We start from the raw sequence: 16,253 nt of genomic DNA, 5'->3' as shown, positions 1-16,253 counted from the left end.
GGGACGCAGAAAAGAGGGCAAACTACTAGGGAATGCACCAGAGAACTCCTGGCATCATAACTACTACAGTGTCTCTAGTAACTTGGAGTAACCCTATAAATGATGGTCAAGGTATGCTAAGGGTTTGCCTACGACACTTAGAATAACCAAAAATATGAAGGAAAAATCTAATTGAACAAGCACATTAAAGAGAAAATAACTTTAAATGTGTTGGCTTGGATGAAAGTAAAAAGGAACTCGTGTGTTTAACTAAACATGGGATTTTCTGCAATAGAGAGCAGGAGGTAGGAAATAGTGCATTTGGTAACATTCATATACATTTTAATTTCACTACCCCCTTTTTGTTTTACCCCTCCCTCCACCCCCTTCATATGCTCTCTATTGTTGCAGCAAAAAAACATCCATTAGGATGCTTTGTCTGCAGTATGCCTAAAAAGTGCTCATTAGGCAGTTGGAGGATAATCAGATCTGCACATGTTACATTATTTCAAAGATTCACATGGAGTGTGGCTGTCCATAAACAGTATCAATACAGAGTTTCTATTTATACAATTCTATAAGTAACCGATTGTCACATCTCAAGTGTGCATCAAGCAGGAATAAGTAAGTAGGAGATATGCTGTTAAATAACCAGCAGTTTCTTTTAGCCAGAATAATGAAAAACAGCAGAAGTGATCATTAATACGGCAGCTAAATATTAGCTGCACTAATGGTACAGTACTCTTTCTTTTAGCAATAAAGAACTAGCTCATTTGTAATGCTGTAAGCATTTTACAATATTCTTGTAGCATTAGCTTGTTCTATTTTATGCTACAAGGAGGTACTACAAACAGCTAGGACAATATAACTGAAGTAAAATATATGAAAGATAAATGAATTGATGATGGGAAAAAAAATCAGTGATTGCAAAAACCCAAATTGAAATTATACACTTAATGGAAGTATTATGTTTGGGCTCTTGAGTGATGGCCTTCTTATCTGTACATGTCACTATGCAACATGCTAACAAGGTCTTCATTTAAAGGAACACTAAATTCATATTCATAATACTATAGTGACCCTGACCATAGTTATACACAGATTCCTAATCCTCCCGTATGGAATAAAAATGATTAAAATAAATGTTTTACTTTCTTTCCACCTCTGCGCCTAGCTCAACATCATCCAGGACCGTCTGCAGTGATGATACAATCCAATGCTCCTCATAGAGGAGATCTGATGTGTATGTACGGATATAGCCACGTGCGCATCCAAACTTCCACATGGAAAAGCATTGTATTAAGTGCTTTCCTATGTGCTTTGTGTCACGTGACCAAGATTTTATTAGTCAGTTCAGAGGAAGCACCTCTTGTGGCTGTCAGGAGGACAACCTATCAGGAAGACAGCTACTAGAGGTGACCTTTATCCTGCCAGTAGACATGCTTTATATTGCCAGGTTACGAGGACAGGACTACTGCACCCAGACCACTTAATCTCAATGAAGCTTTTTCAATCAAGGCCATAATGTGTGTTACTAACATTTTTTTTTATTTGATGCATTGTGGAAGATATAGACACTCTGAAACTCAGAACAGAGCAAGGTACTCCATTCATCCATAAAACAATATGAAAATAATTCAACACTGGAATGGATCTTTAACAGACTTGACAAAAGTCCATACCAGGGTAAAAAAAAAAAAAAAAAAAATGGGTCACTAGGTTTTTTATTTTAGTACCGTCTTACAAGTATCTAACTTTTCAGTAGTGATATAAAAATCCCCTGTTATAATATCAAAATAAATCATTAATTGATATTTTACACATTCAGCATCTAAATCTGACATTATTACTCTATTGCTTACCATAACATTTGATTGAGAATTTGGATTAGAGCAATAATGTTAACACATTTAACAAGTTCCCTGTGCACTGTGAAATGCCCACTCTGTCTGCAGCAGTCTGAAAATGACAGCTATACACAACCTCTTCATTTCAACATCTCTCACCCTACTAGCACTCACTGAGACCTGAAGGAACCCTTCTTATAGCACTACTCTTCTTTTTCTTTCAGTGTCCTACAATTCTCCCACACTCCCAGACTTAACAACTGTAAAGGGGATGGCGTAGGTATCTTTCTCTTCTTTCAATGTACCTCTTAACTAATCTTCTCTACCACTGCCTTATCTTTTCCTTCCTTTGACGTTCACACTATCTGCCTATTTAAACCCACTCCTTTAGGAATTTACATAATTTATCGCCCCCCTCGCCATCATTTATCGCCCCCCTCACCCTCCCTCGCCCCAACTAGGCTATTCACTGAACACTTCTGGCTACCCCACTACCACTCCTCTAGCACGCCTTCTCTTATTGTTGGGGACATTGATATCCTAATCAACAACTCTAACAGCTCTGATACCTCTCGACCGCTCTCTGTAACCTCCTCCTTGAGCCTCACACAGTGGTCTAACTCAACAACTCATACAGCAGGAAACACTCTTCATCTCATCTTCAACAATCTCTGTACCGTCTCTAAGGTCTCCAATATTCTTCAGTGTTCCATTTCCTCTATCTGACCACCATCTGTTGACCTTTGACATTGGCGTACCCCATACCCAAATCACACCACCCATGGTACATCAATCTTGAAGAAACCTCAACTGTCTTGACTTACAACAATTTTTCCCCAACTGCCTCCTTTTACCCATCTCAAACCTCACCTGCCCTAGCTCTGCAACTTCCCTCCACCCTCTCCTCTGAACTAGATATCATGGCACCTCCTACATTTAAACATTATCAGTGACCCCAGTTACAGCCCTGGCAATCTAAGCTGATGTGTTTCCTCCAAAAATGCTCAGGAACTGCTAAACAATGCTGGAGAACACTGCTGCATCTGACTTCCTCTACTGTAAATTTATGCTACCCTCGTACAAACGTTGAAACTCACTTCACTGAGAAGATTTTCGCAATCATTAAAGAGATCTCTAATCTCTCTCGTACCACTTCCAATACTTCCCCCAACCCCGCTCCCTCCTTTTATTCTATGCTTACTCACACCCACAATGTCAGCAGAGGTTTCTGCTCTGCTTCAGTCCTCTAGCCTCACCAGTTGTTCCCATGATTCTATTCCTTCACATCTCACTCTCACTCTGTCTCTTGCTATGCCCCATTCAATTTCCTTGAATCCACTTCCCAGCTGGTCCCATTAAAGTCTATAATGAATGTGATGGTGAGGCTCATCTTGCTGTCCAAAAAACAGGGGCCTAAATAATCCTCATTAGGGTATGAAAAGAAAGAAAAAACAAAGGAATATAATAGTGTAGTATTTAAAACTGTAGACTATATAAATAAATTAAACATGTGCACTCACACTTTTTTGGAGCTTCAATGCAGCTCCAACTCATGCGCCTGGGCGGAATAATCCCCGTCTAAGGATCAAGTGCAAGGTAGATTCTTTGGATTGTCGTGGGAAGTATCCTCATAGAAATAAAAAATAAAAAATGTATATGGTGTAGTATGTTTAGGTATAGAGCAGGGGTAGGTATAAATATAAAATGTGCACTCACACGGATTGGAGCCATAGGTATGGCTACAAGGATATCGTGTGAAGTGGTATGATCCCCGCTCAGAGATATAGGTGTAAATGGTAGTTCTCAGTAGGTATATATATGGACGAAACAAATAAAACTACAATAGTGTACACCATAATATGGAGTGTGAAACACAATAAAGAAGATAAAAAAAACCTACTGTCAGGATTACTAATTGATCCAGCATGCAGAATTGTGAAATAGTTTTTACCCCTTTCATGGACGGGAGGGGGAGGGGGGGTGGGGGTCAGGAGAGCAGAGGGACATTTTAGTGTTATGACTACAGCTTTGTATTTCTAATACAAAAGTGTTCCTTTAACATGATAGAACAAAAAAAAATACTGTATATCAAGAAAGTGTTGTGAATAACATGCCCTCTTGTGTCTTACAGTAGAAGTGCAGCTCTAACAAATAAGAAATAATTATTTACATGGGGAACATGAGAATTAACAATCTCTTACATAGTACTGCTGTGCTGACTACTTTAAATAAATTATCATTATTTAAATAGTATCCACATCCCTTTACATATATTATAAGATAACATTAAACAGCAAGTAATAGACAAACTGTCATGAATTCCCCTTCCATTTGGATGCCAAAATGGCAAACAAATAGACGCAATGCATTACTCTGATATCAGTTTTGACTCAGTTTGCTCCTTGCCCTGCCATGGTCTGTGCTACCAGAGAGTGTGTTCCATTGGTGATTGGTGTTTCTGGGTTTGGCTTGGCTTTGTGCTTCTTATGTTCTAAACCAGGCATAGGCAACCTTCGGCACTCTAGACATTTTGGACTACACCTCCCATGATGCTTTGCCAGCATTATGGGTGTAAGAACATTATGGGGGATGTAGTCCACAACATCTGGAGTGCCAAAGGTTGCCTATCCCTGTAAACTCCAATCTCCCTTGTTTTGATCTGCTCTTCGAACTTGTGCTTCTCTATAATACTTGACTCCATAAAAACATAGAATGTGACGGCAGATAAGAACCATTCGCCCCATTTGGTCTGCCCAATTTTCTAAATTCTCCGTCCTGATTCTGACTAATCTCTTTTAATAATATTGCGTCTGGCCACTCCAAGTACTGGTGATACGTTTTTTGGTAGTTTTTGTTTGTCTTGCCCAGTGTTTGAGTGTTGGGGTATGCTCACATTGACACTTAAAATAATATTGACAGAACCTTGAGATTAAGAGTGTACATGAATTAATTTTAGAACACCTCCCTGGTAGTAAAGCCTCTGGCATTCAGAATGTGCAAACATGAAACAGGAGACCAATCCTGAATCAATGATCTGGCAAACAAGAAGGGGAAAGGTTTGGTTATATAGGAAGAGAATTAGCAAAGTTGGGCCAACTGAGCAGAGTGAGATCTAGATCTCTTCAAACTGAGTGGATCAGCCAGCAACAGCACCACAGCAAGTTAGTGGCAATGTAAGGCACTGCACCAAATTGAATAGACCAGTAAACATCATATACTTCACTCATAGTCCAATTGGTCAACATAGCTTGTCCAACAAATCATACAGCATTTAAATTTGATATACATCATCTTATTACAAGTGCCTCCTTATCATCTGTGCTATTCCCCGCTCCACCACCACGTTTCCTAAGAAAAAGCATCTCATCCTACTGGCACCAGCTTATCATTTATCAATATTTGTACTCCTCCTTAGTCTTTATATAGCCTTTATATAGCTCAGATGTCTTGTTCCTGTCATTATATATCTGCAACAAAGAAGATTTCAGAAAGGGTAGTAACAGGATACAATTTTGTGAGCCAGATTCTGCCATAATCTAATTACTTGTAATTTAATTTAGAAGCATTTTCCCTTGAGTCCTAAATGAGACAGAGGAAAGGCAGGACAGAACATAGGATAAAGTGCTAAATAGGGATTGTTGGGAGGACAAGAGATTAGTAACAGGTGGAAAGGTCTGGTCAGTGAGTCAAACAGGGAAAGAGCTAGAGTGTGTGAGAGAGGAAATGTAAATGTAAAGATGGGATATATAAATTATATTCATATCCATTTGTGGTTTTAGAATCACCTCTAGAGTGCACTAGAACATTACTTTATAATTTAAATTAATGAAAAGTCCATGTCTATTTTAGGTTTATGTAACCTGTCCAAAAGCCATTTAATAAATGTAAGAATGCATCAGTCAGATTAGAGAAGCATGCTGTAGTATTTGTGGTGCTAGGATTGCCCTGGCACACTGCTAATGTAAGTAGTCCAACGATTTTGGATCAGTTTGTCCTCCAGGCACTGCTCCCTGGTTGGGTGCATTATTGATCATTGTGGATGTCATGGAGCATGGAATCTGACCCTGGCACAGGTTTTAAACTGGAAAGAGAAAAAATCATGATCAATGATACCACCCAAGCGCCTACATTGAGCAGTACAAGCCTGCTCTATATACTGTGAGTAGTATATTTATTCTCTTTTTATACCTTTTAATTACTATACAGAGAGCACTATATACTTTATTTTATCTCCCTGGGTCGAATAATACCAACTTGGACGTTGAATCTGAGCCAGATACTCGCCAATCAATATTACTCCGCATATCCTTGAGTGGGGATTATTCCACTTCACGTGCGTTATATCAGAGCTAGGTTCTAGCTCTGAAAAGTGTGAGTAAGACTACTTTTATTTTATTTACCATTTTATTCATCTATATACTGTGCCATTGGAGTTCCTCTTGTTTTTTTCTCCACATATTACTTCACTGGATTTCAAGGACACCTTTGTGAAGACACACCCTATTTTACGCCTCAGGATCCCTGTTCTTATACATGGCATCTACCATTATGGACTTATGATAAGTGTTTTGGACTATTGCCAATTATCCATTTATATTTCATTTTATATTTAATATTAAATTATATTATTTTATATTATTTATTATATACACTCTTATATGTTTTACTGTATATTTTAGGAGCAACCTTTTTTTGTTCTATTTTGCAACAGGTTTTAAACTGTCTACTTCAACAGTGTCCCTTCTGCATATTTATGTCCCTGGTGGGGTCCACCAGGATTTGCACCCTGCCTCTCAATGAACTGAAAGCAAAAAGAAACAATTTAATTTTAGTTGTACAGAAGGTGTTATATATACTATATGCAATGTTTTAGGTGCAATCTCTATAAAATTAGCCAAGGGCAGGTGGTTGTTAAATTGGAGGACTGCACATTCCTGAAGGTGTACATCCAAATGGTGCTTCATTTTTACGTGTGCTAATTATGTCAAATGTAGCTGGAATTTAAGAAACAATTTTGTTTGCTTAATGAATAAAATTTCATTCGTGATTAAGTTACCAATAAATGCTTTCTTTCTCAAAAAATAATAATATGATTTCACACCATAATGGAATCATCTTCCTCTATTCTCCATCCTCAGCAGCTGCTCTGACTTGCTCAGCATTCAATGATCAGATGTAGTGATTTAGCATTTCACTGATGTGCAATTCAGCTCTTTTGTGTAGCATAGGTTGCTACAGTAATCAATAAATACCCCGAGCCTTACAGCCTTCAGTAAATTGCCCTTTTAGTATTAAACAGAAAATACTGTATAAACAGGAAGTAATTATGGGGACCAGTATGGCTTTTCCAACTATAGGAGTCAAAATATCAAAATAAGACATGAAAATGTATATTTCCAGGGCCACCATCAAAGGGGGTACAGACAGTACTTTCTTATGAGGCTTGCTCAAAGAAGGGGTCCAATGGAGTTGGAGGGATATATCATATCTGGATCATGCCCATTACCTGAGAGCACTGACTGCTCATTTTAAACACCATGTCAGTGCTGGATGTGATTACAGATCACTCCCCACAACACACACACAACCAATGGAGATAGAAACCTGTCCTTTGACAACTGTCGCCCCAGGAAGCCAGCAACTAAGAATTAGGAAAACAAATGAGTGGCATAAGGCATTTTTGATATATATCTTGACAAGTGTGATATGGAGCATTTATATGCATGTCTGGAATGTTGTGTGTATGTGAGTGCATGTGTCAGACAGTGTGTGGGTATCTTTATGTATTTCAATTGCTCTATACATAAAGCATGCAGACACGCGTCATCCCCTATTTGAACCAAACATTCATGATCTAAACAACACTGTCAGTGGTGCCAGATGTGGTGGCTCCAGCATTTCAGAAACAGTTAACCCCCTGGGATTTTCATCCACTACAGTCTCTAGAGCAGGGGTGGTACTAAAAATTTTATAAATGTATACTAAAAGGTTTAAAAATATATAATGTATTCTAAAAATATTACAGGTGCACATCAAAATTGCATTTGTATAATACTATAAAAATACATCATGTATTCTAAAAATTGTTGCATTATATGTATATATGTATATGTGCATGTTTGTGTGTCTATGTATGTGTAAGTTGTACAAAGGCGTTCATGCATATTCTGGACTCTTGGTTTTGAACTCATGCATTTTTAATGTATGCAATTCTTTTTTCTACTCTCCCTCTTCTAGCACCATATTCTGCAGTTTGCTTTTTTTTTTTCTCTCTCCCCCTCACTCTGTGATCCTCACACAAGACATTTATGACCCTCTGTGAAAATGGTGTCTATATTCTATCAGACATGTGTCTTATGTGCACTAATGTCGCTTTAACCCTTGTATCACAGCTCAATTTTGAATTGTACGTATCGTCTTTGCTCAGAAATGCTTTAAACCTGAGGAAAAGAGGTTCTCCCAAGAGACAAAATTCTGTTAGTCCAATAAAAAAGGTATACAGGATACAAATTGAATCTGTTATTTAAAATATTAAATATTACAGTGTATTTCTAAATAGTGTTACAATATACAACAACAAAAAAGAGAAACATAAACAGGACTATACATAGGACACAATGTAATGCATTTAGAATGGAAGAAAGTATTTAGTATAAGGCAAAGGAAAATATTTTTTTACAGTAAGAACAATAAGGATGTGGAATTCTCTGCATGAAGAGGTAAGTTTTAAAAAAAAAAAATTTAATCTTTTATAATTTTTATAACATACATACATTACATAATGTACATAAGCGGGAAAAGAAAAATAAGGTACAGCATTTAAAAAACAACATTAAATGTGTCCCTAAGGTATGGATCAAGGGGAGATAGAAGAGGCCTGGGCTTAATATGCTGCTAAAAAATAAAAGGAGTTAGATGTCAGATGGCTAAATTTATCTTATGCAAATGGGAACAACCATTATATCATCACTATTCGTTTGATCCACTGCTCAAGTTCCCTGAAGAGGTAGTTTTATCAGCGTCTGTACAGATGTTTAAACAGCAATTGGATGAATACTTGCAAAAACAGAATATTCAGGAATAGAATTTTTAATTTGTGGGTAGTAGTTTATTGATTCAAGGAGAGATCTGATTGCCCTTCTGGGGTCAAGAAGGAATTCTTCCCTGGTTTGTCGCAAAATTGGAAAGCACTTCAAACTGTTTTGGTTTTTTTTGCCTTCTTTTGGATCAAGAGCAAAAACGGATGTGAGAAAGGTTGAACTTGATGGACACAAGTCTCTTTTCAGCTATGTAGCTATATAATATGTGTAATTAAAGGACCACTATAGTGCCAGGAAAACAAACTTGTTTTTCTGGCACTATATAGTCCTTAGGTTCCCCCCTCCCGCTGGGCTGAAGGGGTTAAAACCCCTTCAGTTACTTACTTTAATCCAGTGCCGGTGACCTCTTCTCCCCCTCCGACATCAGCTCCCGAGTGGAGCCAAATCCACATGCGTGGCCAGAGCCGCGTGCGCATTCAAACCCCCCATAGGAAAGCATAACTCAATGCTTTCCTATGAACGTTCTGTGTGCTCAATGCGATTTTCGCATTGAGTGTCGCGGAAGCGCTTCTAGCGGCTGACAGCCACTAGAGTAGGCTTCCCTAAACTCCAGCCCTCCAGATGTTGCTGAACTACAACTCCCATGATTCTCAGCCTATTTCATTCATAGAATCATGGGAGTTGTAGTTCAGCAACATCTGGAGAACCTGGGGGACCTGGCACCCAGACCACTTCATTGAGCTGAAGTGGTCTGGGTGCTTATAGTGGTCCTTCAAAAAAAAACTGATTTTCTAGTCACTGGATAAATCTACTGCTTGAAACATTATGGGATCACCGTATTATTCAGAAACCGAGTACATAATATAATTGGTGTAATCTGCAGACATTGGCCATACACAGAGCGGTAATGCCGTGTGTGTAAGGGTTGTGCTCCATTGGTTTTCATACTCCTATTATTAATGAATGTGCAGAGCTCGCTGTACTGATATCAGAGTTCTAATTCCGAGCCTTGGTGCTGTCACTGCTCTATACACCGAGTCTCCGCACTGCTCCTGTGATCCACCATTTTCTAGGAGACCGCAAGACGCCGAGAGCCACGAAAATGTCTCCAACAAAATGACTGTACTTTGCGAGCCGAGGGATTGTGGTCGCGTTGAGGCTCTGTAGTGTGGAGCTCAGCATTGGCTCCCAGGATTGCGGATGTGGCTAATACCGGTGTCCCTTCTCGCCCTGCAGTGATTGGAGGGCCGGGGGGCGGAGGCGGGTCCTAGCTGGTTTCCGTTGCGGCCTCGTCCCTTCCTTGTCATGATCATGGCTACCGGTGCTGAGGAGCCTTTCCCTTTCCATGGGCTTCTACCCAAAAAAGAGACCGGGTCCGCCGCCTTCATCGGCCGGTTCCCGGAGTATGATGGCCGCGGGGTTCTGATTGCAGTGCTGGACACCGGGGTAGATCCTGGGGCCCCTGGCATGCAGGTAACCGAGGGCCACTGTGCTTATTGTCTAAACCTATCTGCACAGCAAGGACTCCATTGATCCTAACCTGTCCCTGTGTGTGGGGGGTAATACCATACTGCCCGGTGTGGGGGGGTAACGGCATGCTGCCCGGTGTGGGGGAGGGTTAATAGCAGGCTGCTCGGTGTGGGCATGGCATATAATAGGCTGCACAGCAAGCATGGGTACTTAGCTGGACAAACTAGATGTAAACATTTCTAACACGGAAACTCCACACCTACGTAATAGTATGAAGGCCTCACTTACTAAGCAGTGAATATGTAGTAAATGTAAACTGGGTCGCAAAATTAACCCAGTCCGCAAGGCACATCGACATTACAGGAACTGAATTGGGAAATGACTAAATCCTGGATGTATGGTGTGTCTTGAGGACTAAGTTGAGAACCACTGCCATAATCACAGATTGAATAGATTGAATTTTGCAGTTATCACGGCAATTCACTAAAGTGTGCATTACCAGGAATTAAAAGCGTTTTTATATTGAAACTGAGTTGCATGGATCAACTGTGCTTCCAGCATAGCTGTTTGACCTAAAATTTGAATCCCTATCTAGACAAACTTGTATTTAACTTTGTAATAAATGTTATTCTTGTCTTCATGTCATTTTCATATTGGGAAACATGTGACAGAGCACAACTGTTGGGGTAAATGTTTCAGATTGGACTACCGTAATTAACAAAAAGCAATTGCCTTCTATGGTTATTCTTAGACAAGAAGTGCTCAATGTGAGCAGGAATAAAAATTACCCATTGTGTTATTGCAGAAAATGCCAATCACTGCAAGGACTGCCTTTTATGCCACGCTAGGATGACTTTGCTATATCAGCCAATTTTGGCAGTGATTGTCTGTTTCACTTTCTATTTCAGGATGTCATTTGCAGACAAAGAGCACCTGTTTTTAGATGTGTTTTCTGGGTAAACCATTATTGTGACAGTGTTCTTGCCTACCAGTGTATGCCCTTAATACATTATAGATTATTTTTAAAAAGCATTTTTAAGTTTAGCATGATTAGTCAGATTTCAAGAACATTGTGTAATTGGTATAATCCTTCATTAAAACAATATAAAATTGCTTTATTTTCCATATGAATATTAAATGTTTGAGTTTAGGGCAGTGAGGGCAAACCTTCTTGATCCTGAGTTCTCAAACTGTTACACTTAAACAACTTGCTTAAAGGACCACTATAGTGCCTCGAAAACATACTCGTTTTCCTGGCACTATAGTGCCCCTGAGGGTGCACGGAAGCGCCACTAGAGGCTGGATTAACCCGATTATAAACATAGCAGTTTTTCTGAAACTGCTATGTTTATAGAAAAAAAGGGTATCCTAGCTGGACCAGGAACCCAGACCACTTCATTAAGCTGAAGTGGTCTGGGTGCCTATAGTGGTCCTTTAACTCAGTGTCACCACTGCAATTAAACCTGAAAACTGTAAAGGCAGTGTTTATATTGCTCTCTAGAGACACCTCTAGTGGCAGTCACTCAGATGGCCACTAGAGGTTCTTCTTGGGTTAGTGCTGCACAACGTAGCTATACAAGCATCAAGTATTAATCTCTAAAATGCCCTAAACCAAAGACATAAAATAAAATGTGTGAAGAGCGTTTTTGTGTGCATCCTGGCACTTTTTAAAGTTTTCTTGACATATATATGATATATTTCTTTGTTTGGTACCTGATGAAGTTGGCAGGAGGCACAGAAACACGTGTTGGACCTTTTCTTTTATGTCTCCAGATGTTTTTAGGATTCGTATTCTCTCAATTTCTGTTACTTATGAAGATGTATTGCCGCTCCTCGCACCTTTCCAAGTATCCTTCATCAACTGAGGTGTCTAAAATCTGTGGTCCACAAGCAGGGACCCAGTGATACCTGCGATGTGGAGCACCTATGGCTAGCATGCCAACAGAGAGGCCTGTGCGTTCCAGCTGTCTTACATGTTCCCTATGTCCATAATCTGGTTGCTATTTAGTGTTTAAAGAGAAACCATTTTCCCCCTATTTTTTTAATGCATTATACTGAAATAAAGTAAGAAAAATTAGATTAAAGCAGATACACACCAGTAAAATTTCCCTTGGTGCTCTGTTTAGCAGTTTACTCCTATATGATAAGTGAAAATCCTCTTGGCGATAAACATTTCAATTTTACATTACTAAAAGGATTATAATATGATAATTTCTTATTTTCATTGTTTAATTTACTGCATTGCTTTGATCTGAAATTTGATCGAATCCTCGCTTGAGTCCTAAGAATAAACTGAATTTGGTTAACAAATAAATTTTCAGTACTTTAGTTGATATATTTCCTGTTGTTGTGGTGGAAAATGTGTGCAAATGTTTTAGGTTGAAAGGGGCAATCCAGTGTTACATGTAAAAGCATTTATTTCTAATGCAGCACCATCTTTCTTTGAAACTAGAAGCAATTTACATCGTATCCTGCAGCAAGAGAGTCTCCACTCCAATTTTAGGGTATCCCTCTGCCAATCTAATGCTTCTCATAGAATCCCAGGGAGACAAATTTGCTTCCAAATATATAAATTGGGAGAAAAACATATTTAAAAATAGTTTTTTTTTCTTGTTTTTTTTTTTCTCATGTGTCAATCAATTATTCAGCATAGACTCTATGCTGAAGAATTGATTGATATGGGAAGGCAGAAGAGACCTCTCACAGCATTCTTTCTGTTCTACCAAGCATAGCAGCCACCGCGCGGTTCAGTTACCATAATCCCTAGCCCTGGCTCAGGTGCTGGCATGCTGACCATGAAGTATGTCAATGTTGAGGTTTGCACTGCTGGAGGATGTGCCCCTAAGCAGGGGAAATCAAAATAGTCAGTGGGCAGAGTACAGGTGGACTGGAGGTGTAACACCCACCTCTGTGATGACATGATGGCTTCCCAAACCACAGTAATCCCACAATCACACGTATTGTGAAGTGATTATTTTGTTCCAATACTTTCTTTAATTTTTGCCAAACAGTAAAATAAGAAATACATCTGAAGTTTACCACTATATCCAAGTTATACACTACCAATCACTCTTTGAATATCTCCCAAATGCCTCTGTTCACATTCTTCTTCTGTGTTTCATTTCTATCCAAGTGTCCCTCATTTTTAGGAGTCCCATATTGTTTGTGTCTTAATGTATAGCAGCTTGGCAAAGTCAACCAAAGTTATTTTTTGAGTGTAGTGAGGTTGTATTTGGTGTTCACATCCATCTGTGACTCCCTTGTTTTGTTCAATATTTTTCATTATGGTGGACTCATGGAAACCAGCTACTCACTATGGTTTCTTTGTGACATTCTGGCAAATTGTACAACTTGTTCTTAGAATAATTTTGGTTAGACAACCTCCTATGGCAGACCTGCACAACGTGGCAGTAGGTAGGGGCTGAAATTAAAATAGTCTAAACATCTTCGGGCCGCAGATATGTTTTTAGTATATTAGTGTTTGTCCTCTTATTTCATTCTTACTCCTTACTATGTATGCTTCCCATTCATTCTTTTCATTCTTTTTTTCCTTACTGGGTATAATTTACATCCACGGTTTTACTCCTTACTATGTATTCTGTTTCATTTTATTCTTTTACTACTTACTGTTTCTCTCTCCTTTAATTATATTACCCCTCACTTTTTACCCCCTCTTTTCATTCGTGGTTTAATGCTGAGTGGAAGCAAAGTGTCTGGGACTCCAGACACTATAACCATTTCAATGAGACAAAACACTTACACTGCATTCAGTGTCTTTGTAACTTTAAAATTGGTTGATTATCCTTGATGTCGATGTCCGTTTTTATAATAAAAACCATGTGTTTTGAATAAATGAAAAGTCTTTCTTATTACATTGTTTGTTTAAATAGTCTATTTTGTTCTTAAGGTTGTGATGGTCTGGTCATATTGGTTCACAGATGTAGGTATTTCTGGAAAAGGTAATCAAGTTTTTAATTACTGTGAGTAAGGAGATTTTAGAATGTGAAGTAAATTGAATTGACTTTAGAAAAGATTGTGGGATTTTTTTTTTGTTTACATTTTTATTTATTTTTTTTTCTCCTTAGGTAACAACTGATGGAAAACCAAAGATTATTGATATTATAGACACAACTGGAAGTGGTGATGTGAATACATGCACTGTGGTCGAACCTAAAGAAGGAGTTATACTAGGCCTTTCTGGCAGAACATTAAAGGTAAATACTGTTTGTTTTTTTTTTGTTTTTTTTTCTAGAACTTTGTCAAAAGGTTAAAGGAACACTTAAGACACATAAAGCACTTTAGCTTGCAAAAGTGATTTGTGTTTTTAAAATTTTTGTTCCTTTACAGTTTATAAAAGTGGCGATTTTAATAGAAATTGGCACGTTTTTATATCTGGGAGCAGAAACACCATCTTACTTTCACTCAGACAGCTGGGGAAGCTTCTTCAGCTTCTGTTAATGCCAGAGACCTAACAATTGACAAGCACACTGGGCTAGAGAGCACTTGCATTCCCCTTGCCTCAATAACATCATCTACAGCTCATTGGGAATAATTGAAAAGCCAAGATCGGGTGCACTCGTGGCTCGAGCACCCAGATTACTCAATGAGAAGCCTCTAACTGGACTATTCCCTGGTATAATGAGCCAAAGTTATATTATAACAACTAAATGCAAATATGGAAACATCTACTAAATAGAGTGCACTCCATACACCACAAAAATGGTAAACATACAAATAAGTTGGATTTGATATATACGTAGGAGTGACACCTCCCAAGTGACAGCAAACCAAAGCTAATACAACCTTAATATGAGAACAGAATAGGCAGCCTTGAATATCTAATGGGAAAACAGACTGGACATAAAGTAAAATCCCAATGGACACACACTATATTCAAAAGTACTCCCAAAAGAGTAAATTGCCTCAGGCCCATCATCCTTAAATCTGACGTTGGAGATGAATATTCTCTAAGCTGTAGATAATCAGAAAGTAAAAATAGTGCAGATTGCAATAAATATTTATTCAAATTGCACTCACAAGATAGACGAAAAAATAGCCATACCTCCACTCCTAGTGGATCAAGATGCTGCTGAGTCTCCAGAGTCAGGAGGAGTAAACCTAAAAATAAATTAAAATAAGTCCCCAATGTATATATCCAATGCGTTTTGTCCATATGGACTTCTTTATCCTTTAATTTAAATAGGAGTGATGGTAATCAAATGCCTTTCACCTGTGCCTTGTGTGTTCCTCTCTGGAATGCTATTTCACGACTTGATATCGTCCTATCCTTTTCCTTTGGCAAGCATTGTGCATTTCACGCTGGAGTGTCAGCGTATCCACGATCATATAGAACCATGTCTTTAAGTTAGGGAACAGGAATAAAGGCTGGTGGGACCAATGGAGGGAGGGGGAAGAAGGGAACTTCTATACAATATGGACAAAATAAACAAATAGAGGACTAGAGATCTATATAATGACCTGGAACAAACATTTTGTGTAAGTATATGAGAAGTGTGGAAAATATGACTAAAAAATTAATCCAATATAAATGGGCAAAGAAATTGGGCCAAAAACAAAAGAGAAAAAGATCACAATGCAAACATAAAACTGCCTACATAAAAAGCTAAAAGTGTGTGTGTGTGTGTGTGTGTGTGTGTGTGTGTGTGTGTGTGTGTGTCTCTCGAAGTCATGATAGAGCCCTGTACAATATTTATGATAAAATAAAAATACACATGTAATAACACACCAACTCAATGAAATCCGAGTAGAGACAACTCTCTAATTAGAATATATATATATATTTTTGTTTAATACATTGCTAAACATAAATATACACACACCAGTCAAGCTATAAGACTTGCTTTTTGCACAGAAATCTCACTTTAACAGTGCTCTCACTACTGCAAATGAGCTCAAC

At 38.5% G+C, this 16,253-nt stretch overlaps 1 protein-coding gene across 3 annotated transcripts in view; it reads left to right on the top strand.

Annotated features, from left to right (window-relative positions):
• Window positions 1–10,120: 10,120 nt before the first annotated feature.
• The window catches only part of TPP2 (tripeptidyl peptidase 2), a 55,924-nt gene continuing 49,791 nt past the window's right edge, over window positions 10,121–16,253 (top strand). For 2 of the 3 annotated variants that reach the window (XM_063460058.1, XM_063460050.1), the window contains exons 1-2: window positions 10,123–10,339; window positions 14,422–14,550. In XM_063460058.1, coding sequence (XP_063316128.1) covers window positions 10,172–10,339; window positions 14,422–14,550 — 297 coding nt within the window. In that variant the 5' untranslated portion in view covers window positions 10,123–10,171. Of the gene's footprint in view, window positions 10,340–14,421; window positions 14,551–16,253 lie in introns of all 3 variants that reach the window. The other variant, XM_063460066.1, reaches the window with a different exon arrangement.

This window comes from Pelobates fuscus, chromosome 1 (genome assembly GCF_036172605.1).
Source record: "Pelobates fuscus isolate aPelFus1 chromosome 1, aPelFus1.pri, whole genome shotgun sequence".
Taxonomy (NCBI): Eukaryota; Metazoa; Chordata; class Amphibia; order Anura; family Pelobatidae; genus Pelobates; species Pelobates fuscus.
The sequence above is the reverse complement of the archived record's forward strand: the minus strand, read 5'-3'. Positions and strand labels throughout refer to the sequence as shown.